The following is a 26,758-nucleotide window of genomic DNA, read 5'->3' on the forward strand; positions in this document are numbered from 1 at the left end:
CCCAGCCCCAACGCCCTCGTCTGGCGAAATAGTGAATTACATCACGACGACACAAGCTCATCCAAACGCCGTAGCAAAGTGAGTTTAGCTTCGTGAATGACTTCACCTTAATACAACAGCTATTTAGGCCGCTTTCATTGTAAAGACACGGGGCAAATATTTAAACTGGAACCGTTAGTTTAAGGGTATTTATAAAGATATGAAATTCATTATAGTGATTTTTCCGTGCAAAGCAGTCAGAAACATTCAATATGAACTGCAGTTCTTCAAAAATAGTTTCCTCTACTACAGCCTATTTCAAGATTCCGAAAATTAAATATGCCACAATTAATATTAATTAATATTAATACTCAACCACTTATCCACAGTCACTGTTCACAGATAACCGAGGAAATACAGAACAGCATTTAGATCTACTACACTCCCCGAGAAACAAGCAAATCAGTTTGTATATATAAGTCAAGTTTATATGTTAACAAGATGCGCTACAGGATTATTTGAATTTTTAAAAAGTATAATGGTCTATCAGAAATATGCCTCTTACACTTGGTAACTTGAATAGTTTCAGAGTGGGAAAAAGAAAAACAACCACATTAATTTTATTTGTGATTCTGGTTCTCATCTCAAATTTCTCTCCCAAAGCTGAAAATAGCTCTAGGTAAACAAACAGTATTATCCATAAATCTTATTGTGTATGTTGCTCCATACACAAATAACAAACTGAAGCTTGCTTGCTGATGTAACAGTGAAAGTAAATAGTGCAAAAGGCGTTTCCCTTTGACCTCGGAAGTATTTTTTTCCACATGGGAAGTTCCTCCTGGATTCCGTCTATCTGCGGTAAACTGCAGAATTGCAACGTGAGGGTCATTTTATCCACAAGAGCTACCACCATCTGGCAGGCGGGACTCAGAAAGGTAAGGCTCTGTTTTTTTGTCCCGTCGCTTCCGAGGGCTTACTGAAACCACCTCGCAGAGCTCTATGAAGTTTTTTCCTTGGGCTTATCACTGTCATTTTAATTAGAGTTTATTTTTGGCTGATTGAGTAATCTTTGTATATGAAGTAAACGCGTAGCTGGTGCTGTGTTAACAAGCACACCGACGCCAGCTGGCTACGACTGACACAGCCCGACTTATCAGTACAGCTAGTGCAGATAGTATTTCAGGGTTCAGTGAACGTAGAACATCAAACAGTCGACATTATTTAACTCGTCCTACCGACAGATTGCATTCTACCCATCTAGCTGGTGCTAGCTGGCTTACATTCCCTTGGATTTCATTATGTTGCTGACTTGCACATTGCTACCAGCTAGCAAGTACGCTAGCAAGCACTGGCTTTAGGTGTTTCTTTAGCAGGAGCTGTTGTTTCTGTTTTTTATTGTTCTGACAATGAAAGAGTGCACGTGTCAAAAAGCTACCTTCAATTCACGCGGAAACGGTCCGGTGGCTCGTTGGGGTGGGTTCCATTCACTGAGAGTATGACAGTGAGGTGCACGGTGTACTCTTTCTCCAAGGCATCCCCGATTTCACCATAAAACCTGTTTGTCACTGATGGTGCGAAGGAAGTCACCGGAATACCTAGCTATCTGGTCTAATCTTGATGAGAGTATCCCTTAGTGGTGAACTCCACGATATGGTCAGGCTCTTTATAGCTGCCATAATGTACCTAAGCGAGCTGTCTGCCCATTTGTGAGATGCAGAGAAGGATACGATAACAGATATAGTGACGGTAAACATTGCTATATAACGCCATCTCTTAATTAGTCTGCTGCCAGTGGGTGCGTGCGTTTTAAGACGCACGTACCCACGCAGGATAGTGATCTATGTATAGTTTTCAGATAGCTAGCAGTATAGGCTGTCAGGTGTTTGCTGAAAACAGAAAAATGTTTGATAAACATTGATTCTTTGGGAAATGAATTAGTTACTTGATGAAAAAAGCATGTTTCGGGTATATCTTGGATAGCAAGATAATTTACTTTTCTTTTTAGACAAAAGGGTAATTCTTTCATAAACTAAGAGTGATCGCTATTGCCATTATAATTTTACATATTAACCATGAACCAACGATGTCCCTTAAAAGAGGGTCTGAGAAAAGCGTGAAACATCCAACCAAATACCTTCTCTGAGTTTTTTTTTTTCCCCAGAGAACCATCTCTGATGAGCTCGATCTATCGAGCACGTTTCCTGGCCTGACAAATGAGGAGGTGTAATGAGATTTAGAACGCAGTGTTGTTTTTAGCTTTGAAGCTAGGCGTCTGAGGGATACTTAATCATGAGGTACCACAGGCTTCACCGTCCTTGTCTAAGAGAACATAATTGGATGGAGTATTCTCCCCTGCTTTAAACAGAGGAAACCGCAATGTTGAAACTAGGCTTGGCTTCCCAAAACCTATTAGCACAGTAGAAGCGTCATTCACCTCTGCGAGGAATGGGAAATGTCTTTGGGCAGGCGCTATGTGTTAACATTGATTGGAGCAAAGCTGAACAGATAGCATGAACACTTCTGTGAACACCAGGAACAGTCCTCTCAGGGATTTAGTACTAAATAGATCCAGGACTTAGTACTAAATGGGCTTTCCAAATCTTCATTTCCCCATTCTGATGTTTGCATTCTTCCTCCACAGCTGAAAAACCTGCAGTCAGGATGGCCACAGGGTAGACCTCTGACCAGGGGAATTATGGGAAATGGCCACCATGGCAGAAGACACGGTCAGTAGCTCCCAGTCATCCTTCAAGGCCCTGGCGCTGCGAGTGGTGGACCTCCCCCTCTCAGTCTACAACTCCCTTGGCCAGGTAAATAAATCCTTTTTCACACTGACATCTGGGCCTTTGATCAGAGCGTGGAACAAAGGATAAAAGTTAAGAATACAGGGATTTTGGCGATTTTTGGTGCAGGAGTGCTAAGACTGAAAGTGCTTTCCTTAATGCATTTTCACTGTTGCTCCTTTGCCTGCATGCTAAATTCATCCCTCCCTGCTGCCTTCTTCCATTCTCACCTCCCTTAACTTTTGCCTCAATAAGCCCAGCCTCTCCAGGTGACTCACCCTCTTAAGAAACCTAAAATCCTCCTGGCCGAAGCTGGGGTGCGAATACCTCGAAATGTGTTGCCTTGGCACCAGGGATAAGTTTGATTGTCATATAACCCTCAACTTCTCTTTAAAGATTTATAGTTCCGTGTGAGTGTGTTGCTTGGTGGAGTCAGACTTGTTCAGACATGGTTCTGTTGGTGTTCTGTGGAACCCGTTGTGCACTTTTGTGTCTTTGCCTTGCAGGTTGCTCTCGATAAGAGCATCTGTCGAGTGTCTGCGCACACTCCGGGTTGCGCTGCCACTTCGTCTTTGCAACTAATGCGGACTAGACGCGTGTGCCGTGCAGATGTAGTTAATGGAGCGTAAATCAGGGGGAAGCCGTGTTACTGCTGTTGCACTGTGGCAGGCATGGCAAGGGCAGCCGAAGTCATCGCAGCACTGTCACGAGTGCACACAGTGGCATGCGTGTCACATGACAGGGCCTCTAAAGCGTATGGGAATCTGTTATCCTTATGTGAGCCCCTCTTTAGACTTGTCCTTCCTCGCCACTCCACCAGGAGGCAGCATTCACTGCAGAGGTAAAGCGTCTGGGCCCCCCCTGTCCGTGGGCATAGGGGGTGTTTACAGATGACTCACCTTATTTACAGCACTGCAGAGCGTCTGAGTGTGACGGGCGTATTCCCATGGTGCTAATCTAGTGAGGCCCCGCTGTCAGGTTGAAGGTGGAGTATGGGTGGGAGGCTGGGGGGGGTGAGCATGTTCTGAAAGCTTCTGCTTATTTATATGAGATTAATGATACATGGAGAGATCATATTGCCATGGAATTAATCTTGGGTGGCAGGAAGAAATGGCCTTTTATGGAATTAAATAAACAAAAAAAGGATCTCAACCATTTTTGATATTCTTGTTTTTTAACAAATAGCTCTGGTTGTAGCCTGTTTCGGTGAAGTGTCTTCCTGTGGGGCGATGGAATGATTGCATTGCTGCTTGTAAGAGTTTTGTACGCGAGGTGGGAGAGATACTGGGCGCACTCTGGTTGCCCTGCTCCTGCATGGTCTGTCATTATCCACAGAAAGGTGCACTTTTGCAGTGTCAGGAGGTGTTTGTAGCAGAGATTGATCCACCGGAGTCTAAATTGAAATTCAGTGTCCTGTCCTCTGTGATCTCTGCTTCAAAGTCTGCCCTGCCCGCTCCCCCTGATCTAAGGGGTCAGTGAAGCATCTATAATGATTCAGGCTGAGCTGTCTCTCTCTCCCACACCACCCCTCCTTCCCCCCTCTCCCTCCCCATCCGCAGGTGAAGGTCAGCACCAGCACCAAGAAGCTCTTCGCCATCACCGCCTTCAGTGCAGTCTCGCTCCTCTTCCTCGCCCGTCACTTCAAGAGGAGGAAAGGGAAAAAGAAGGCCCAGTCGCCATGGGAACCGGAGAACTTTGAGTTCCTCACGACTGCTCCCTCAGAGAAGGGTACAGTGGCAGAGTACACAATGACCATCTGCATGGTTAAAACAGATAGATATCCTTTATAATGAAATGGTTAATCATGTAGAGTAGGGTGCAGTGCACATGCACATGAACATGCAATGATAATGCAATGCAATGTAATGTAATAAGTCCGTCTCCAAGCTCTGACAGGCGGGCCGACCGCCTCCTCCCCCTTTCCCGGCAGACTCAAGCCACGCCAGCAGTCGTCAGAACCTCAGCCTCTCGTTAAACTCCAAGAGCTGCCACTCCTGCAACCTCCTCCCGAATGGCGGCCTGTACAGCAAGCTGTCCGGCTCCCTGCAGAGTCTGGCTTCGGTAAGACCACGTCCCTTATTCCCCATCCTGTCCAGCACTACCTCAGCATCATATAGGAATGCCAGTGCAACCAAGAGCTGGGATGTAATTAATTTTTTTATGGAATTATTCAAAACTGGGTTGATCCAAAATTCGGAATGATTCGAGTGGGCTCTGTGTGATGCAGGGGGATCACTGCTGGGATTTATTATTGAACTGAAACGATTCAGTGTTCACTGTAGGATTTGATTTTACATCAGAGTAAAGCTGTGCTGTCCCTGCCACACTGTCCCTACCGCTTTGTCGTGCTGATGTCAGCATTGTCTGCATGAGTAATGGGCCGCTGTGCTCCTCCTTCCCAAGGTGAAGAGCGTCAACTCCTCCAACAGCTGCACATGCGCGAACAGCTCCAGCTGCTGGGACAAGACCGGGGACGACAGCGACGTGTGCAACGTGGTCAACATCCCCGTCACCACCCCCGAAAACCTCTACCTGATGGGTGAGCATGGGGGGGGACACCCCCTCCTCAAAGGGGAGTGGGTTGCTTCCTGTCTCGCACCCGTAGCGGTTTATGTTTGCGTCAGCGTTTTTGTATCTTCGGCGTGTAAGCACTTTTGTGTTACCGTTGTGTGTCTGGTTTGTAATTGCCAGCGGTGCCATTGCTTTGGCTGAATGCCTGCGAAGGGTTCAGGACAAGCGTGAGTCATCTGAAGGCCCCCCCGTAGTGTTGGTTCCCTTTAAGATGTCTCTCTGCCTCTGTAGTGTGACGTGTTACCATAGTAATGTAGTTGCCGTAGTAATAGAAACGCTCATCAGAGCAGGCTGCTGCCCGAAGCCTGCTGTTTTCCTCCAGCTGTGGACAGATGTTGTGGCTGTCCTCTTCTTGAGTACCCTGTATGTTTCTATCTGCTCACGTTAACATTACGTTATTGTCATTCAGCAGACACGCTCATCCAGAGTGACTTGCACAGGTTACAGTTTTTACATCCATTTACACAGCTGGGTGTTTATTGAGGCTGTTCTGGGTTGGGTACCTTGCGCAAGGGTACAGCAGCAGCGCCCCAGCAGGGAATTTAACCGGCAGCTTTTCCGTTACAAGCCCTGCTCCTTACCACCATGCTACACTGTCGGCCGTTTGAAAGAACACATTGCTTGGCTGGTTGGCCTTGCCCATGGGCGCTCTGGCAGCGAGCTGCCTGCCCGTCAGTGCATGCACAGTGGATGTGTGTCTGCGTGCATGCGTGCGTGTGTGCTCGTGTGCAGCGTTGTGACGCCGTGCTCGCTGACGCAGGGATGGAGCTGTTCGAGGAGGCCTTACGACGCTGGGAGCAGGCCCTCACCTTCCGCAGCCGGCAGGCGGAGGACGAGGCCGGCTGCGGCGCGGTGAAGCTGGGGGCCGGCGACGCCATAGCCGAGGAGAGCGTGGAGGTGAGAGGGGACTCGCGGGGGGCACGCAGGGGGCGTGCAGGGGGCGTGCGGGGGACGCTGCTACTGAGCATGGCAGTCAGATTCAGGTGTGGAAGATCAGGGTGAAGTTAGTGATGTCCAGTATATGCATTAATTTTGCTTTGTGAATAAATGGACAGAAGCACTGTGCCCTCTGTCAATTTTATATCAACTTTTCATTGCGTTGTTTTCATTTAGTAGATGCCCTTATCCAGATGGACTTACAGTTATATCCATTAATACAGCTGGACATTTACTGAGGCAGTTGTGGGTTAAGTACCTTGCCCAAGGGTACAGCAGCAGTGCCCCAGAAAAAACGCAGCCGCCCAGGCTAATTCAACCACTCAAACACAAATCAAACCGTCGGAATCGACAGAACGCTAGATGGTGTATGTGCTTGTGTGTTGTGCAGCGGTACGGGTGAGCTAACTCAGACATTCAACAGGAGAGCTCACATGCCCGTGTGTGTGTGTGTGTGTGTGTGTGTGTGTGTATGTGTGTGTGTGTGCGCGTGTGTGTACGTCCTCCAGGACATCATCAGCGCTGAGTTCATCCACAAGCTGGAGTCCCTGCTGCAGCGGGCATACCGCCTGCAGGAGGAGTTCGAGGCCACCCTGGGAGCGTCCGACCCCTCCTCCCTTGCCAACGACATCGGTGAGTCACCCACACAGCCCACTGCCGTCACAACTCGTAACTGTCTGCAAATGGAACTTTCCTCTGTTGTTATCTGATGTAATCAAACTGTAAGCGCAAGCAAGATACGGTGCTTTCAAACGGGCTTCTCCCCTGAGACAAGCTAGTGCTTAGAACTTGTATAAGGAAATGGCATTTCCTTTACTGAAAATACTGAACTTCCTCTTTTGCAAGCTCACCTGCTTGATTTAGTATTTTATCAGCTGAACAACCTTGTATACGGGCAAGACCTGAAATATCACTGAACAAATTCTTTGCGTTGACTGCAGTTTGTCCAAAAGAATGTGACTCCACTTTTGCAAATTCACACACACAAAGCCAGTTTTTGCATCCCCCTTTTGGTTACCAGGGAAAGAAAGAATAGATTTTAAAATACTCGCTGTGAATCGAATCTTTGCATTGGTTGGGGACATAAATGCCTCTGTGACCTTGTGTCTGTCCAAGGACGTTCACTTTCACATAAACTGAGGCATTCAACTGCAGACACAGTTCCTGTAACCAATCTCATCACTGTGTCAAGTGGGCATTTCCCTCAATCTACCCACATTTCTGGGCTGCTCTGCCCAGACACCCTCTTCTATACATTTGAATTTGAATATCTTTATTCAGTTCAGTGTTTCTGTCTCAGTCTGAAATTGCATTTTATCTTGTTTCGTGCCAGCTATGTAAAGCATGTTTAGATTTCTGTATGAGATGAACTATTATTATTATTTCAACCTTGAGCTTTCATTTCCAGTAACATGAGCCAAAACAGAGCTCTTTGCTTCACTTATTTGTACTGTGCCTTTTAGTGGTTGGTTTTAATAGCTCTTTTTGTAAACTATCTGTTAGAAAATGTCTTGTTTGGCACATTATGGCGTGACTTTATCACGCTGTTGCGATGATCTGAACCTTTTTATTCACTGCACTGTTTCGTTTTTCTGACACTAGCCTCACGAAAAACAAGGAAAGCCAGCGTGGCAGTTCCGTGTTAATGACTGATTCTGTATGTGCAAAATCTACTCTGACTCTGTGCTCAAACGTACAGAACAAAACTATTAATTCTTTCAATGGTACAGTGCACAGACAGGCAAAGTGCCAGCACGCCCTCAGACACAAAGGACAGTGGTGTGTAGTTCCATATTGACGTGTGAGGATCAAAATATGAATCGGCCCACCCCTTATTGATTTACGTTTGTGGACCGTTCTTTCCAAAAGGCATGGATTTGCGTGGCGTGACCATAGGGAACCAGAGCAGAAGGTTAAAATGACCGGGGGCTTTGATGCAGGCCTTTTGAAATACAGGCTGACACACTGGAACGGCAGAAAAAGTACGTTCCCCCTCCCCATCACCGGGCTTTGCGCCAGTCTTGCGGAAAGACTCCCCTGGACAAGAGAAGGAATCGGAGGAGATGTATTTACGAGCCATGCGGCTCTCCTGCTGCCTAGATCACATAACGCCGAGATTGGTTTCTCTCCTGGGGGAAGGAAATGTCTTTTTTTTTTAAAACTGTTACCTGCATTCCAGACAACCTGGCCCTCTGACAGAACCTCAGTCTTGGAAAATAATTTGTTCGCTACGTTCCACAGAACCAGATTTGGGGCAGCTAATGTGGATTTACGTTAACTCTTTCTGGCTGGGCTGGTTCCAGGGTAATGACCTAGGACTGTGTCTTTTAAACTACCCCAAAGACCCGTAATTTTGATTTCATGTCATCGGTAAGACCAAAGCTCCCGAGCAATGAAAGTGCCGTGCAGAAACCACACAGCCTGTATTCTGATTGCCTGTATGCAGCCTTTTTCATGGAAGTCAGCTCGGTGCTAATGCTGTACTCCCCTGGTTTGTGACCGGATGCTGAAGCAGTTTTACCCCGAGCCAGGCAGCACAGTAATTTGCGCAGGACTTGAGTAATCTGTACCTTTTATTATTGGTATTTTTCCCCCCGTTCCAGTTGACAGTCTCAGCATGCTCCTGCAACTGTTGCCTGCGACATTAAGAACAGCAGCAGCCCTGGGTTTGTGTGTCTGGGATTAAAATAGATCTGCTCTCTATTGGCTGTCTGCTGTCTCTGCCACCTCCCCTGACCCCCCCCCCCCCTCTGAGGGTGTCGGTTACCGTGGGACCCACCCTGGAGAGGGGTGCTTAGACGAGTGAGCCAATCCAACTTTTATCGACCACGAGGGGAGTCAGCCGCAAAGCATTCCATAGAGGTCACCTTCTGTTGCTTGCTGGGTTCTGAAGCACGCTGGCGCTCAGACAGACACCCGCATACTGATCTCGAGAGCCTGGCTTCTTTGATTGTGTCGATGCCAGTCACATTGGCGGGTTCGTCATGCAGCTTTGTAGCAACGAGGACAGCTTCTAGGCGTGTTTGAATAAATCTTCAAGTAATCTCAGCTCACGTCTTTGGGGAGACTTCATTGAATTCTGCTCTAATCGGTGCTGTGGCATTATCAGAGGTGAATTTACATTCTCATTAAGGACATAGCAGATACTCCAAGAAGACTCCAAATTACTGTGTGACAAACAAAATTATGCTCTGATCATTAAAAATTAATCTGCCAGTCAATTTAGAGATCATTTGTTTCATACAATTTACCATTTTATACCATTGTATCACAATCTCTGTACAGTGTGTCTCCTTAGTGTATGTGTGTTACTGTTACTTTGTATGTGCATGTTTGAATTCTATGAGAGGACATGTTTGGTCTGGAAAATGTGACCAATCCATCGCTTAAGTGGTAGGGAGAGAACATTAATCCCTTTCCCAAGAAATGGAATTAGCTTTGTGTGTGTGCGTGCATTCATGTTAGTACGAGGACATGATTCCACCTGATCAACACTAGAGGGCAGCACTATGGCCAGTCTCGACCTGGCATCATTCAACCCCCTCCAGCACGTACACACACATTTCCAGTCTATAGGCTCCCCCAAGTAAATATTGATTCGTTCCTCAAACCTCAGCACAAACTAGCAAATCCCAATACGCCCACTTAGGAAACTGTAAGTGTCCTGTGGTACAGTTGGCCTGCCCATGGGACTAGACTCATCTTGCTGCACTCAGCGGCCAAGTTGCCTTTAGTACAACTTTATCTGAGGTCTCTCTGCTATCAATAAGCCAGTTACTGTTATTGCTATTGTTGTTATTGCTGTTGTTTTTGTGCCATGTTCTGGTTGTGAAGCTTTGTGGTCAGAGTAGTGTAGTCTTAGCAAAGTTATAAAAAAGGCTTATTCATAAAAGTTAGAAAGATACCAGATAGACTTTTTTTATAATGTGCGCTTGGCAATGAAGAGTCTAATTTGGGTTATGACCTTGCAGTGGCCTGTCTTCCTGTCCAGGGGCCACAGTTCTGTGTTAAAGTGCTTTGTGTCACAAGCATCATTATAAAGGATGTGTCATCAATGCTTGGATGGCATTCGCTAATGTAGATTTACTGTGCCTTTGGTGAGCTTTTCGTAGTGTGCGCTATAACAACCCCAAAGCCATTTTGAGAGCCATTTTATTGAGCTTGAGTCTGGCCGTTCATACTGATGTTGTTATAAGCTGACACCACAACACTATTTATACCCTTTTGCTGTCGTGTCCCATGATGTTGTTGAGTTTTAAGGTGGGTTTTGATAGGGAATTGAATCACCATCCTATTTCCGTTCAGCAAGTCATATTTCTGCAGAGTATACCTAACACACAGAGGAGGTCTCATCTTACCGTGTCACCATGCATGGCTTTACTAATCCTGACAGAGAGCTGTTTGACCTGTAGTAATGTGATATGGGGGACAGAAACCATGGTGAGGTGAGTGTTGTCCCGCTAAACATGGATTGGCCGACGCTGACCTTTCGGCAGCTGTCCTGGCAGCATTGTTCAGCCTGACGGGGGAGTGGCGTCAGACTCCACCAATGGGATGTTCCCCAGCGTAGTTCATCATTATTTTGGGTTCATTAGGCCATGCCCTGCTGCGTCACAGCTGGCCAACATCCTGTGTAGCTGGAAGTTCAGAGCTGTTGTTTATAACGGTGGCTAATTTCACACAGCCTCAATACTGCATCAAGGTATCGGAATAATACAATCATAATTCCTGTGAGGGTTCAAGATGGTGTGCTTGTAAATGGTTAGGGTTAAGGTTATGGTTAAATTACTAAATAAAAAATGTTTTGTTTTTTTTATTTAGCTATTTATTATTATTTTGCTTTTTCCCTTCACGCAAGTCTGTTTTTGGAATTATCAGTTTTACATTAGGTTTTTCTCGCCACGGCAACCTCTGCAGTTGTGCAGAAGCACTGAAGCAAGGCAAATGTAGTCCTTCAGTACAGTCACGCACAGCTAATAGCCACTTAGTGCTCCACAGTGAAGCGAAGGATAGGGGCTTCTCCAGTGATGTCATCTGAGTAACGGTCACCTCTCTTTTTTGCCTTTTTAAAGCTCCCAATTTTTGAATGGCATAGTAAGGGTGGTAGTGTCGTAGTGCCGTAATAATACCAGCATGAATGGCAGCAGCTGATTCTTGGCTTCACATCTGTGGAAAGGCTCACTGCCTGAAGGACATGGCAGCTCTGTTGTTACAGTAGGAGTGAAAGGGAAGGGGAGAGAACCCTGGGGCTGAGGGAAACCAGGAGGGGGAAAAGCCTGCTATAAGTTCTGCTCGCAGCGCTCTCCTTGGCTATAACAGTCCATTCCAAATAACATCCAAAAGCGCTGTGTGACGGGAGTCAGCGAGAGGCAGCAGCTACTGTGAAACGCAGGGCCCAGGATTAAACATCCCCACAGAGCAGAAGAGGCTAACGGCACTCCGTTTCACTGGCTCTCTGTGCTGGGGTTGGGCTGACTGTCACATCACTAATGCACATCACACACGCAGCCACATAAACGATGACAACAAAGGCCCATCTTGGATGCTTTCAGATTGTGTGCTTCCTTTTAACGGGATTGGATTACATCAGCAAAGTTATATTGTGAACAGAGCATGCATCATTATTATAGTAGTATTGACTACTGTAAATGTATTATCACATTATGTATTGTACTGTACTAGTATTAGTGTAGTAATACATAATGTAATAATATAATAATGTTTTATAATGCACTAGTATTACTATAGTAGTATTAACCAGTATGTAACCTAGCCACACCCAAGAGACCTATCAAACATCTTTTAATGGTGAGGTTGGCTCAGGAAAGGTGAGGCTGGCAGCATGTTCTCTGATATAGCGTGTCCACTTTGGCGTGAAAAAAATGTGCTGTCAGGTTCCAGCTGCCTGACGTTTGTCACTCATTGTGGTGACATACTGCTGCTGTCCCCAGGTGGTCAGTCTGGCTCTTTATGTGTCAGCATTTAAACTTGCTGTTGGGAAGGGAGGGGGAGCAGGTTATGCACAAATAGCAGCTGAGGTAGACCGCTGTGGCCTTGGGTTTAACACAGAACCTGCCCACACACACACACTCAAAAGGTCAAAGTTCACCCCCCCCCCCCCCCCCCCCCCCATCACCGAGAGTTCCCTCAGTCACTGCTTTCTCTTCTTTCAGGGTCCGTAGAATTCCAACATGAATAGAGATGTATCGATGTTAGAATTCTACAGATGCCGGTGACCTTTCCCCCAGACGGTAAAGATGGCGGCTGTACATTGCGTCCTCTGTGAGGGCATTTAGGCCAGACCAGACTGAGCCGTTTGTGAAGAAGCGGAGTGTTTTTATTCTGTTTACTTGCGCTCCAGATGCACCCCGTGCGTGGGTGGAGACGGCACTTGTTTATTGCAACGCTGTGGATTGAGGAATCGGGATGTTTACATGGCACGTGACTTCCACGAAGATTGCAGGAGAGAAGGGGCCTCTGCAGAGACATGCGCCGGCCACAGGATCAAACCACCGTCTTAAAGTGTTCAGACACTGAGCACGCTACCTTCACCTGAATGTGGCCAGTAAGAGCAAGGTGTCTTAGAGAAGCAATTCAGCGATTAAGCTGGCTGCTGGCTTTAGGCAGAAGTCCTTTTTCCTTCTGAAGCTGTGCTTACCATTCACACAGATGGGTCTTTGGTGTAACAGTTATCTGTGAAACAGCTGCTGGGTTTCGGCTAGTTTAAATTTACCCTGTAAAACATGAGGTCACAGTGACCAGAAGACAAAGTGAACACATCACCTAGTTATAACTGATCCTCTCATCCATAGATTTGCTTTCATAGTTTGTTTTTCCCAGCATGTAGGATGTGATTCTGAGTGGTAAATGCCTCTGAACAGTATGAATGGAAATACTTCAGTGTATAGCGTGTTGGTTTTGGCAGGCAGTGGCAGAGGAGAATCGGTACAGCAAAGCCAGATGGGCTTAACCCTGTTGTTGTGACATTGGTTGCTCTACTATAGAGGTGTTTCAGCAGCAGGAGGAGTATGCTCCTGCATTTTGCTACATAAATCCACACCAAAGGAGAGTGTGTGTGTGTGTGTGTGTGTGTGTGTGTGTGTGTGTGTGTGTGTGTGTGTGTGTGTGTGTGTGTGTGGGGGCTCATCACTCATCACGTCCTGGTGTGTCAGCATGTCTGGGTTCTCATCCAAAAGGAACAGTTCTGGAGCGACAGCTGAAATATTTACAGGCAGAGTTCTGCGCATGGTTCCAGCACCACTGTGTATCTCTACCCAGTGAGTTTCCAGGCCAGTTTAACCCTCCCCTAGCACACAGCAGTAAATCAAGTGTCTTACAGCACACTTCCATATTTATATGCGGTAGGACATAAGATGAGGCAGAAAGAAACTTGTATGTCTGACAAAAAGAGGTTCATAAGAAATTTTGTCATATTAGTTTATACCTCAGCTGAGGTCATCAGCTCTGGTATAAAATAACTTGATGAATGTTAATGAAATTTTAATTAACAACTTAAAGAAGGTTTTTAGTTAAGTCACACAAGGATAGATACAAGAAAACATACGTAAGGTAAGGTAAGGGTAAGGTAAGGGTAAGGTCATCTGTATTAATCGGCACAAATCTTTCTCATAGTTGTGTTTTGAAATGGTTTGAATGTAAAAAAGGGAGATGAGGAACCTTTTGACATTATACTTACAGTTGTGCCACAACACTGTTGTTTAACTGTGAACCAGAAATTATACTGTTAATCTTGACAGGTGCTCATTGCTATCCTGCTGAAGGACAGCCTAAAACTGTCACGCTGAAGTGTGTAGTCAGGGCACAAGCGCGTCTTGATTTGTGGACAGTGTTCACAGCAGGGCCAGGTACACGTTTGTTTGACGCACATCGGCCGAGGAGGTCACTGTAACGGCGTCCGCGCTAAACGAGGAATCGGTTCCGTTGACCCTTTTGGCCCGCGGCCAGGTTTCACTCGCCAGGAGGTCTTAATATAGGCGGACCCCGGGAACTGATAGCGGCGTCGTTAGCGCACTGTAAACTGATATGGAGAGGAAACAGTGACTGTTGGTCTGTTGGACGTCAGGTCACATCTGTGCCAGACGCAGCCCGTTTCACCACATGAAAATCGCTGGATGAGACCCAGGGGACTGTGCCCCAGCGGGACTTTGAAGTCACCGCCAGGGAGCTCTCTCAGCTACCCAAACTGAGGAGTCCTGCCCCCGCGTCAGTGCAGCCACAGATTCAGACATAAAAATGAGGTTCTGTGATCCTGGGGGCTGCAGTGACGAAGTGGAAGCTAGATAAGAATAAGACTCATTAGTGGGGCAGCAGTGTGGCATAGTGGTAAGAAGCAGGGCTCGTTACCGAAAGTTTGGCTGGTGCACTGCTGCTGTACCCTTGGGCAAATATCCAACTGTATAAACGGATAAACTTGTAACCTATGTAAGCCGTTCTGGATAAGAGTGTCTGCTTGATGACAATAATGTAATGTAATGAGACTGTGGAGCGAAACGCAGATTCGGCAAGAGACTTTAAAGGCGGCAGCTGCTGTAATGTAATAATTGATCAGGCTAGTGTTGTTGTACATTGATGATGAGTTGGTTGCCACTTTGACATTGTGCATTTGGTTTTGCCGACTGACCAGGCCGCTGTCTGTAGGAGAGTGTGGGGAAGGAGGTGGGAGGTGAAAGAGAACTGTAGAACAGGCCTATGGGGAGAGCTATCCTCTGGATATTGCACACAGCTGTGTGCACACTGACCTCTGAGAGGCACTGAGAAAGAATGCTTCGCAGTACCGTGCAATGTACAGTACATTCTGAATCTCTCCTGCATCCAGTCTTCCCGCTATAACCTTGACAGCTACGTCACCTAAATTTAGCAGCCGAGCCAGTCAGTGCTGCCCACATTTCCAGTGTGTGTACAGAATGTGGTTTGTGAAATAATTTTATTATTGAAGAGCACATTAATCCTGGGGGCCTCTTCTCCGGCTCTGTTTCCTTACAGTTTTTCATCATTTATCGGCCTCTATAAATTTTATACGCTTTTATGGAGTCTTGCTGTGAGGTTTGTCCTCCTGAGCCCTCAGCATTCCAGATTCCAGGTTAGGCTGTATATTTCAGATGAAGCCGAGTGATTCAGCATGCTTTGGCCCGGGTGTTAACGCCGCTAAAGGCTCGCCTGTTCCCTTTCCCCAACAGACAAAAACACCGACATCACGGTGAGAGAGGACGGCGACGACCTCTGTCTGCGGGACACCATGAGCATCGCCTCCACGGACTCCTTCGTGTCCGCCGCTGAGGTAAGGGACCCGACCATCCGACACGCGCGTGCGGTTTCCATGGTGCCCCGGGGGTCAGGCAGTGGTGGCGGCCCTGCACATGGCTCCTATTGGAAGTCGGCTCGCTCCTGCAGAACCACAGAACCGCCACATATGCAAGGAGGTCAATGCAAAACGCAACCAGACACATCATTCGTTTGTCTGGGTCTGGGACAACACGCGGGTTCCCAGACTCCCGCCAGTGAGTGATGGGTCGTCTATGACCCTTTCCTCAAGCTTTCAGGAAAAACGGGAGTGTTCAGATCTGCTGACCTTTGCCCTGCCTGCAGTTCTTACAGCCGCAGGCCTCTGGGAACCAGGAAATCCACTGTGGGCCAGAGGGGAGCGGTCGGCAGCGTTCCAAACCGCACCTGCCCCGTCCTTGCCCCGGCCTGCACCAGGCAGCGGTACGAGGCCTGAGGTTTTAGGAAGCTTTGAACCGCAGTCTTCAGCGGGAAAGACATTTTCTCCCAGTAGTGTACTCATTCAAAGCGAATTACGAGTCCTCTGAGGCCGTGTCCTTTTTTCTTTTCAAAGCCGTTTCCCCCCCACCATCCCCCCCCCCCCCCCCCCCCGGTTTGCGCCCAACTTTCCGAACGCGAGTCAGGAATGCATACGGTGCGGGAGAGGTTTGGAGCCGAGCCACCCGCAGAGCAGCCCTACTGGCATTACAGGCTAACTGCCGCTGATTGTCATCACCCAGCAGATACTGATGATTGTGTTGTTGGTGCAAAAGAATCAGCTAATGGAGGAGGAGGAGAGCAGTGTGGAGAAGTGGAATGCCACACTAGTGGGTCGTTTAGGTTTCTGAGATCATGGTGTTCAAAGCCACAATGGGGGGGCAGCTCCTTACGCTGCATGAATTGGCTATGCAGTGCCTTTAATGGGCTATATCAATGCTAACCACTGTCATTATCATGATTAAAAAGCCCGAGAAACTTCAAAAGGAATGCCAGATATTAAATCGTGCTGTTTGTTGCAAGATGTGATGTTGCGTAAGTTTGCAGGATGTAGTTAGAGGCAGCAGGTTTTCATTTGCTTAATGCATCGCGCAAACTTAAGACTGAACTGTAGGCAGCAGTGAAGAGACATTCCATGAAGATGTCAGCACTGCGAATTGTCATTGGGCCGATATACAAGGATATACAACTATCAACACAAATGAACACATTGCGTGTTGTAATCATAGCCTTGACATACACTATGGCTAGCTGCAAAGGAAAGCACTGTGGAACAGAATGAGGCTGGGGCTGAGTGCAGTAGCCAGGCAGTGGAGACCAGTGAAACCAAAGGCAGCTGTGCTCAGTACTACGTTTGAAGTGATTGATTAGCATGTGCTGCAGACCTGTTCTGATTGATGGCCAGTCCTGATAGGTTGGGGGAAAGAGAAGGAGAGAGACACAGGGAATGGCATTCAGGCCTTTCTTTCCCAGGGTTAAACCTTGGCATGTCTCTATAGGCAATTCTATAACTCCGAGCTTACTCCATTCATTTTTACATGAAAGTGTGTATTTGCCTATTTCAAATCTATTTTATTTCCATTTGTCTTTGCAGACCAAATACGTCTCCAAACAGTTATTTTGTTGCCCAAGCACGAGGCATATTCAGAAGATTAAATATGACCTAGATAATCCCCGGCTCTGTGTTCCAGACTGACTTTTCCTTGTGATTGCTTTAAAATCACTGTGGATGATTTGACAGAGTGGTGAGATCTTTTACCAGTAAATCTAACTTACAAGAACCCAAAGGCCCATAACTGATGGCATCAGATTGGCTGTCTCAGTGTGTATTTGATACAGTTCTGGCAGTAAAGTGCCTCATATTGTGCCTCTTTTTAGAGCAGGTGAAGCTAAGGAAGCTAAGGTCTAGGGACGGGGTGAGAGGTTTCCTCCCTGTGAAAGAGCAGACAGAGTGGGTTTCCCCTAACAGGTGGTAATCTGTGGTTTTGGGGGGGGGGGGGGGGGGCAGCAGCTGAAGGTCTCCACTTCTCCTTCTCTCAGTCCCACTCCCCTGCTCCGTCACCGCGGTGATGATGTGTGTCCACAGCTGAGGGGTAACTTAAAGCCCGTCTGTCCCCCATACCCAGGCAGGAGGGGGCAGTCAGAGAGTAGGGGTTTCTGAGACTCCTCCTACCTTCCGGAGTCTTCCCCAGTCAGAGTCTTCTCAGACATTCTGCCATTTTCCCCACTAAGAGCTGTGACTGTACAAAGCCATTCTGGCATGCAGTAGGCTGTATTTGCTTTTAGTAGGGGGCAGCTTTGACTGCATTATAAGCAGAAAGGGCAAGAGCATACACCTGTTTGAGCTTTTTCATGAATGGAACTGCAGCAGTGCCATATCCGGATTGAGAGTCCCCTGCCTCATATGGCATTGAGATGCACTGAACACAGGCCAGACTTTCCTCATCATCACCAGAACACACAGGATAATTCATTCCAACTCTTAATTTACAGTCCTCACCATTCTCGTTAATTAATGTCATCAGTTTCTCAAGTGCTCAGAGGAACCCCTTGGGATTACAGTAAAAGCCATGCAGAGAAATTCTGGAAGTCGCCGGAAAGAGAAGCCATTGATATTCAGACCTTGATGTTGCATTTGCTCCTGCATCACAGCAGGAGTCGTCTCTGTGCGTGTTGGAGCCTGATTTATGATGGCTGCCCTGCGCTCCTAATCCCTTTTTGTACATGACTTTATAAGCGAATTGGTGTGTTAGTGGGGGAATCAATACCGGCTGTGCGCCAATGTGTGTGATATCATTAATCAGCGTGATTACTATTGACCGGTGTGTAGGAATCGCTGCGTTTCTGCCCCCCCCCCGACGCTGGTAGAGCTCGGAGCTTCCTCTCCCGGTGTCTGGCTGTGCGGAACCCGCGGCTGACGTCATGCCTGTCGTGCCACGGTGATTCGCTCCACTTCATTCGTGTACCGGTGGGGAAGGGGCGGGCACAGAGGCGGGCAGGGTTTGTCCCCAGAGCTCAACTCGCTATCTCCTCCCGCGCAATCCCGATACCACGTGCCGGACTGCGCCGTTCTCCTCTCCTCTTCCTCTGGGGTTAGCCCCCGCAGATTCGGTGCAGTGCCAGCACCGCGCAGCTCTGCGCAGGGAAAATCACAGTTTAGCTGCAGAGTGGCCTCAAGCTCATAATGCATATTTATAGCGGCGGCTCTGGCAAAAGCCATGCAGGAGCCCTAAATCTTGTCTCGTAAGTCTTTTTTTCCTTGTTAATAAATGCGTAGATGTGTAGATTTTGGACCGGGACGGGTCCAGACCGCAACGGTGTGCTTGCCGAGAAGATCACCAGAGGGCCACCATCACTCACTGACACAGATAACGTGAACCCCCCACCCCCTGTCCCCGTTCAGCTATCACACTGGTATATGTCCATCCGCCGATAACCGGCTGGAATGCAGATAAGGAGAGATTCCAGCGGACAGAGAGGACAGGGGGGGCGGTGCTGAAAGTGGGTCAGAGCTTGTCTGAAAGCCAGGGATGCCTATAAATAGGGTTTACACCTTACATCTGTACATGGAGAGCCTTGCGTTGTATACCCTGGAGCATGTAACTGCTTGGGACCCTATTTCCCCAGTCCAGAGGGAGAGAGAGAGAGCCACTACTTCCAGTGACCTGTTTTTGAATGGGGATTGTGTACTGCAGTGAGATAAAGGAGTGGACGGCCTGTCTAACGGGTCCCTGCATTCCTCCCCCCCGCCCCCCAAGGGTTGTTTTGTTCAGTTGGCCCAGCTGAGGTGACTCCAGGCTGGTCCAACGGTTGCTAGAGCCAGACTATTTGCACCCAGTTTGGTTTCACTTGCTCCCTCAAATAGGCTGCGCATAAGTGGGGTCTGTTTTTTTTTTTCTAGCACTTTCCATCCATAGCCAGACTGTCAAGCCAATGTTTCACTCCGCAGTTTCCTCAATATAGTGTAACTGACAGGTGAAGATATGGCATTTTGGCAGGAATCAGCCAATTATGACCAGATAACCCTGAATTACTAGCAGCCATATCCCTCAGCAGAGTACAGCTCACGTCAGAGTGGAAGTGGCGACACATTTTCAGATTGTAGTTGAAGCCACTGAATTGAGGATTTCAACAGGAATGTGGTTATGAGCTGAGTGAAAAGTTGACTTGATGGACAGGGATGGAAAGTGAAAATGGCTGAAGGAAAAAAAAACCATCCCTCCAGAGCCCAACGTTAGCATTGTCTGTGTTAATCAAGTGTGATTTCACAGTGTGCGGTCGGCCCAGCTGTGGAGGTGTCTGCCAGATCTGCTGTCCAGACACATCTCCCCTTACTCCTCACTGAGGAGGGGGGGGGGGGGGGGGACCCCAAGAATGAGAACAGGAGACAGCTTCACTGCTGCCTTTGAGCTGAACTCCTCCTCTGTGTTCACAGTGAAGGCCTGTGGTTTAGGTTCTGTCTGGAACGGTTGGTGACACATCTGACACACACCCCCCCCCCCCCCCTTTTCAACAGCTGTCAGAGCACCGGGAGCTGAGGAGTGCGCTTTGCCATTACCCCCTCTACGAGGAGGCCCTGCAGCTGGCAGAGGAGGGCAAGATCTCCTGCAGGGTGCTGAGGTAAGGGGGCCAAGCCATGCACTGCGCCCCAGCTGTGTGCACGTGCAGACAGCCACAGCACTCAGGAAAGGCTGGGGATGAGACCCCCAGTGGGCCCGGATGAGGCTTCACACATACATATAAACCTTAACTAAACACAGACTTATAAATATAACCTACCACCACACTGTGCATGTCTGTGTATGTCGTCTGCTTTTTTCACCTTCGTACCTTTTTGCCACCTCTAAATATGAACTATGCCTATTAACCCTAAAATTCACTCTTTGCCCACAGAACTGAGATGCTGGAGTGTCTTGGAGACACTGACTTCCTGGCAAAGTTACACTGCGTGCGACAGGCTTGTCAGGTAACACAGTTTTTAAAGCAGAGCAGTTTGGCCGAGATTCGAAATGCACTCTGTCCTTAACTTTGAGTTAAAGTATAGCAAATGAAACGTTTTAAGTTACCTACCCAACAGTGAAATTAACAAATAAAAATATCACAAATATCCAAAAAAATCAGGCTTAATTTCATTTTACAAATTTCAGGACAAACTGCAGTGTGATTTGATTGAATAGAAGTGCTTTTCACTTTGCAGCACACTTCTAAGAACTGAAGCCTTGCTTGTTTTCCCTCAGGTTATTCTGTGTGAAAGACCCACCAGAGTATTTCTGGCTGATGCAGGGAAAAAGATTCTGTCATCCATAATTGTGAAAGCACGCAAGGTGAGCGCATTAGTCACGTGAGATTGTCATTCACACAGTAGAAGCGTCAGGCAGTGAGGTGACACAGGTTTCTGATTGGCAGAACCCAAAGAGATTTGAGGAGGTATTCGAGGAGATGATGAATTTCCTGGAGCATACTGACCACTGGGAGAACACAGAGGTGGAGCTGGCCACACGAGGGGTGAGGAGAGCCTTACTGGTGTCCGTCTTCATCATCATCATCATCATCATCATCAGTCAGCACAGCCACTCAAAAATGCTTCTGAACTTCAACCACTCAGACTTGATGATGTGTGAAACTGTAAAATCACATTTAGGAAGCCGTTCAGTGTTGTTTTACTCAGACAGTGCCTGCGCTGTGTCACCGTCCGTTGACAGGTGAAGCATTTGAACTTCTACGACATCGTCCTGGATTTCATCCTCATGGACTCCTTTGAGGATCTGGAAAACCCGCCCATTTCCATCCAGAACGTAGTCAACAACCGCTGGCTTAACAGCGCCTTCAAAGAGACCGTGAGTAGCCGCGACGCTTCGCTTTGTTATGTGGGGAACGTTAGACCCGATGGACACGTCTCTTGGAGCACTTGACGAGAGTTTGGTTACCATTATACTCAGTATGGTGTAATTGCCAAGTGAAATCACAGCATTTTGGCAGCAGTCAGCCAATTATGACCAGATAACCATGAATACTAGCAGCCACATCCCTCAGCAGAGTACAGCTTGTGTTTGAGTGGAAGTGGCGATGCATGTTCAAATCATACATCCAGGTCAGAGTCAAAACGATATCTGTAAACATTCTCATCATTGCATGGGATCATTGTAATCATTTCATTGTTTTGCATGGTGTTGCCTCTGGACCCTTCGAGCAATAGTTTTTCACCCTCTGTCAAATCCTTGAGTCATTCCTTATCGTGACCTGTGTTGTAGTTGGACCGCTTGGCCTAGTGTGTGTTTGAGAGAAACACTCAACAAAGACTCTCTCTCATTGGTCCTCCTGCCATCAGTTTACGCCCCCAGACAGTGCCATTAAAACGTGATTACCGCCATTGCAGTGTCATTAAAAATTCAAGTTAAACATGATTCTGATAAGGCTGACAGTCCTTATTGGCCTCTCTCTGACATACTCACTCATGAAATCATTATGAATGTCACTTTATTCATGTCTTTTGTGCCCCTCTTCAGCAAACTGGATACAATAATCTGGTTAAATATCTCTGTTGAAATGTGGGTTTCAGCTCTGCGCAGTGAGGAAAGCCTGTGTGTTTGGCTTTGATTATTTGTAACCTTATTTGGGGAAAATATCTCCTTTTTTTTCTCAATCCAAAAGCATTTGGCGAAAAAATGCTAAGTATTACTTCACGGAGGAGCTACATGAAGTTTTATCTGGAATCGGCCCCGTGTGCCATGTTTCTGTTCCAAATAAGACCCGTTTCCGCGGGAGATGCATGGCATTCATCACAGGCCGCTGCTTTATGTCCCTGCAGGCCGTGGCATCCAGTTGCTGGTCAGTGCTGAAGCAGAAGAGACAGCACATGAAGGTACAGTGGAAGTGAACGGAATTTGCCATTGGAGGGCTTCCCAAAAGCTCTCCTCCTGCCGCAGAATGCACTGTGATTATCCGAAAAAGCGCGTGACGTACGAGGAGATACATCTGTGTTTTCTGAAACGACAATAGGCTTAAACTTAGGGCTTGAAAAGTACTGCCTAATATGTGTTGTGGTGCTTTAATACCGCATAAAGTGTGGGAAGTCCGCAAAACATCTTCATAAGCAATACATAAAGCATACTACACAACTCATAAACAGTCAGTTTTATTAATTCGGTTTCTATAAAGCAGTCTCATAGCGCCTACTGTGTCATGTACTCTGACAGTTTAAAGTTAGAGGCTTTGAATGTGTATGAATGACATGTACTTTTTATGTCAGCCCAAATGCTACATAAAATAACCCGAAGTGACACTCATGCATGTTGTCTTTAGATGGCTTCTGCCAGTTTTTATGTAGTTACCTGAAGAGGTGTTTATTTCCCTATGGACCAGCTTTAAAAACCAGTCGTCCATTTCAAACAGGTGACGGATGGATTCATCGCCCACTTCTACGCTGTCTGTGAGCACATAAGCCCTGTTCTGGCATGGGGTTTCCTGGGGCCAAAAAGCTCCCTCCACGATTTCTGCTGCTTCTTCAAGGTGCGGAACATTTCACAGATTACCTGGTCCCTTTACTTTGAGTGTGTGTGTGTGTGTTTGTGGATGAATGCATGTAGGCATGTATGTATGTATATGTATCATATATGTACGCAGAATCATACATTTTGTTGATATAAATATAAAAGTTTAGCAAATGTGTATATATATAAATGTAAATGAGGGCCTGGTTTAGGAATCTGCAGGCGTTGTATTGATTTCACAGAGAGGAATGGAATCTCAGGAGCAGGACTCCTTTTTCCTGCTTCTGTAAGCTAATGCTGACACTGTGCATAGCCAAACACCTCATTTTCCACCTGGCCAAACTCTGTTGGATGTATTTTGACACTTTAAATGGGACGTAGCATTACCCTCAGGGTTAACCACATAACATACTGTATATTTGCCAACTTCAAGGCTCTTTTTTGAACATTATCTGTTTAACATCCTGTGCTGAAGTAGTTTACACTGGTGAGTGGGATGTTGAAATGGCCCTTCCACCGAAAGCAGTTTTCTGCGTCTGGTTTAAAAAGTCTCTCAGAGGCGTTTATTGCATATTGTCAGGGCATATAAATATCCTGAAGAAAAGTAGCTTGGAACACGAAGTCATGAGGCGTGTTGCTCTGACTCCTAGAACTTCATTTGTGCCCTGCAGCGAGCGTTTGAGGTCAAAACGTGCCATATTCCAGTTTTGTGCCACAGAGCTGAATTCTTTTTAAACCCTGTTTACACGTACAAGTCGACCAAAACTTGGGGGGTTCCAGTGTAGCATAGTGGTCAGGAGCAGGGCTCGTAATCAAAAGGTTGCCGGTTTGATTCCCCGCTGGAGCAGTGCTGCTGCACCCTTGGGCAAGGTACTTACCCCACAATTGCCTCAGTAAATATCCAGCTGTGTAAATGGATAGCATGTAAAAACTGTAACCTATGTAAGTCACTCTGGATAAGAGCGTCTGCTAAATGACAATAATGTAATGCAATGAGACTGTGGAGCGAAACGCAGATTCAGCGAGAGACACTGTAAAGGAACGCAGATTCAGCGAGAGACATTGTAAAGGCGGCAGCTGCGAGCCGCGCGGGAGAGTTTGGGGCCTCTCTGAGACAGTGACCTCTTCCCACGGGTCTGAAGGGCTACTGTTGGACGTGTGAAGAGCCTGGTTGTTCCACAGCACGGCTGCGCCAGCCAGCGCTCCCAAAACCTAGAGGAAACTGGCACAGGCCCATGGGCCGCGGCCGAGCCACATGTGCGCGCGCACTTGTCGTAATCAGATTGTCTGGGGACTCGTCTGTTTTCCATACAGCCTCGCCATTCGTGTCTGAGTTCGATGTTTGTGTCGGTTGGCAGGTGATGACACCCTGCCTCCCTGGTGTTTGGGTGTCACCCAAAACTTTTTAACCTCTTCCTTTACCATCAGCAAAGCTTCTTTTAAATATTGCCGTAAGGTGCATTTAGGTGTCTCCTAGATGTGAACCAGCCAACCAAGTGTTTTGTGAAGTCATGTAGCGTATCATATGTGAGTTTGAGGTTCTGTATCTGTGTTGATTTGGAGCGGAGTGTAAACCTTGCCTTTTCTGACTGAAATTCTGTGCAGATGCATGTGCAGTTAAACACAGATGTGAGTATGTTTTACACGGGACAGGTGTGCTAGCGATGTCTCCCACTGCTGCAGGACCAGGTGCTGTTCTTCCTGAAGGACATCTTCGACCTGGAGAAGGTGCGCTACTCCAGCGTGGAGAGCCTGGCCGAGGACATGCTGCAGCTCCTGCACCGCCGCTCCGAGCTGCTCCTGGCCTACCTGGGGGCCGACTCCCTGCGTCACCTCAACGGCTGCGTCAGCACCCAGGCGCCCCTGGTGCCCAGCTCTCTGCTCGAGGCTCGGGTGCAGTAAGACCCCCTCCTAGCCCTCACCCCACCCACGTTCCTCTCCACTGCCCTGTCTCCTCCGCCTTACACTCACCTACCTTATACACGCTCTTCTCATTCAGCTGGCCCCATGCATTATCTCTCAATTGGCTCCTCCCACTCATATATGAGCCTGCCTTCAGACCACACCCATTTCCTGAGACCCCTCCCCACTGCAACACTGCCCAAAAGCGATCATTCCTTTACCTCAGTTCCACTCCCTCAAAGACTCCTCTCCCTCAGCTACCCTTCTCTACCCCAACACTCCAAACCCCCCTCTTTAATTTTTTTAACCCTCTCTTTGCCAGCACAATTGGAATGCAGCTCTTGTGAGCTTTGCCTAAAAGCATGGGAATAAGGGAGTAGTTTATTTGAGGACGGGTTCACAATCGCCAGTGTCATAAACTGAATTAAAAAAAAAAAAAAACGCAGATTTTGAAAAGGGGTTAGGAGAAAGGACGAATAAAATGACTGCCTCTGTTAACTTGTTTTGGACCGTGTGAGGAAAGATCTGCTGTTATAGTGGCTGTATTTATTTTCATTGTACTTGAAACGATGTGGCACCTTATTTTTCTTGGACTGCTCCAGATCATCCTCTGACTATATCCGTTTAAAATGAGTCATGACTGTATTGCTCTTCTGTTAGATGATGACTTTGTATTTTGACTATATATAGTCTATATTTGACTGTATTTATATATATATATATAATGCCACATTGCTGCTAAATATGCCTTGTCAAAAGTTCCATTTGCAACTGGTAGACTTTCATGTAGTGAACACAAGGCTCTGGATGTAGCTACTTCTGTCTTGGCTCACTTGGCCTCGCACTGCTGGAGCTCTCAATGTATTGCCCAGAATAAAACACTGTCTTGCCATTTTATACTCAAACGTAAGGCTGTTGTGAATGTATCACTTTTTTTTTTTGTTCACAAATAGGGAATATGAAAGCCTTACTCTAAGCACATTTTTTGCCCCAAGCAGCAGTTAGCTTTTTCCTGGCAGGTGTTTTTGGAAGTGGCAGGTGCTGGAAGCCCAATTGTGAAGCCCCCCCAGCTGCGTTTTCCATTCTCTATGGAACTTCTGAAGACCAGGTGCCAACTTGCCAAACTCTACCCTCCGCCGGCTTTGCTTAAACTGGACCATTTGTTCAGTCTGCTGGTGTTATCAATGAGCTCGTTTCAACAACAAATTTCAGTTAGCCTGGAGGTTTTCTGCGTGTGTGTGTGTGTCTCTCTCAGATTGTCAGCACATAATAGCTGTGTTGACACATGGCCAGATAACTTTATTAAACCAAAAAGGAAATAAAAAATAGTTTTTTTTTCCAATTCATCAACTGTTTTACTGCTGTGAGAAAGGGGAGCTATTTGGATGATAGACAAAGGAAACATGAGAATGAGTAATTTTATTTTTTATATATAAAATTGCACTTCCCCAGCGTGTACAAAGTAGAACTGCATTTCCATCTCTCATCTGTATGCTCATTGTAAGCAAATAAAGGATTGTCAGAGTCTGGGCTTTTGTTTGGGTATCTTTTCATTCCAGAGTTTCTGTTGTGTATGTGCACGGTATCATTCAAGAAACCACTTGAATCTCAGTCTAAACACCAGGGTAATTGTCTTGGCTTAGAAGTACACAAGTGAGGTCCACAGACCTGATGAGTTTCAGCTGAATATACTCTGGTGCCAACAACATCATCCACACTCATCATATATCAGGGAATATTTGGAGAGGAATATTAAATTCTAATTTTAATGCAATAAAATGAGATTTTCTGCTCTCGTTATATCGTGACAATGATGTGCCC

General features: G+C 46.9%; 1 protein-coding gene across 1 annotated transcript; it reads left to right on the forward strand.

The window, feature by feature from the left end:
• The first annotated feature begins 837 nt into the window (after positions 1-837).
• Positions 838-26,410, forward strand: miga1 (mitoguardin 1). Its single transcript, XM_036554806.1, has 16 exons — positions 838-914; positions 2,621-2,789; positions 4,322-4,490; positions 4,693-4,823; positions 5,166-5,301; positions 6,094-6,230; positions 6,779-6,902; positions 15,467-15,567; positions 20,062-20,165; positions 20,439-20,511; positions 20,783-20,869; positions 20,952-21,050; positions 21,248-21,382; positions 22,354-22,407; positions 22,938-23,054; positions 24,719-26,410. Exons 2-16 carry the CDS (start codon positions 2,682-2,684, stop codon positions 24,935-24,937), a joined length of 1,794 nt encoding a protein of 597 aa, XP_036410699.1. The 5' UTR covers positions 838-914; positions 2,621-2,681; the 3' UTR covers positions 24,938-26,410.
• Positions 26,411-26,758: the final 348 nt, after the last annotated feature.

Source organism: Megalops cyprinoides, chromosome 20 (assembly GCF_013368585.1).
Source record: "Megalops cyprinoides isolate fMegCyp1 chromosome 20, fMegCyp1.pri, whole genome shotgun sequence".
Classification (NCBI taxonomy): Eukaryota; Metazoa; Chordata; class Actinopteri; order Elopiformes; family Megalopidae; genus Megalops; species Megalops cyprinoides.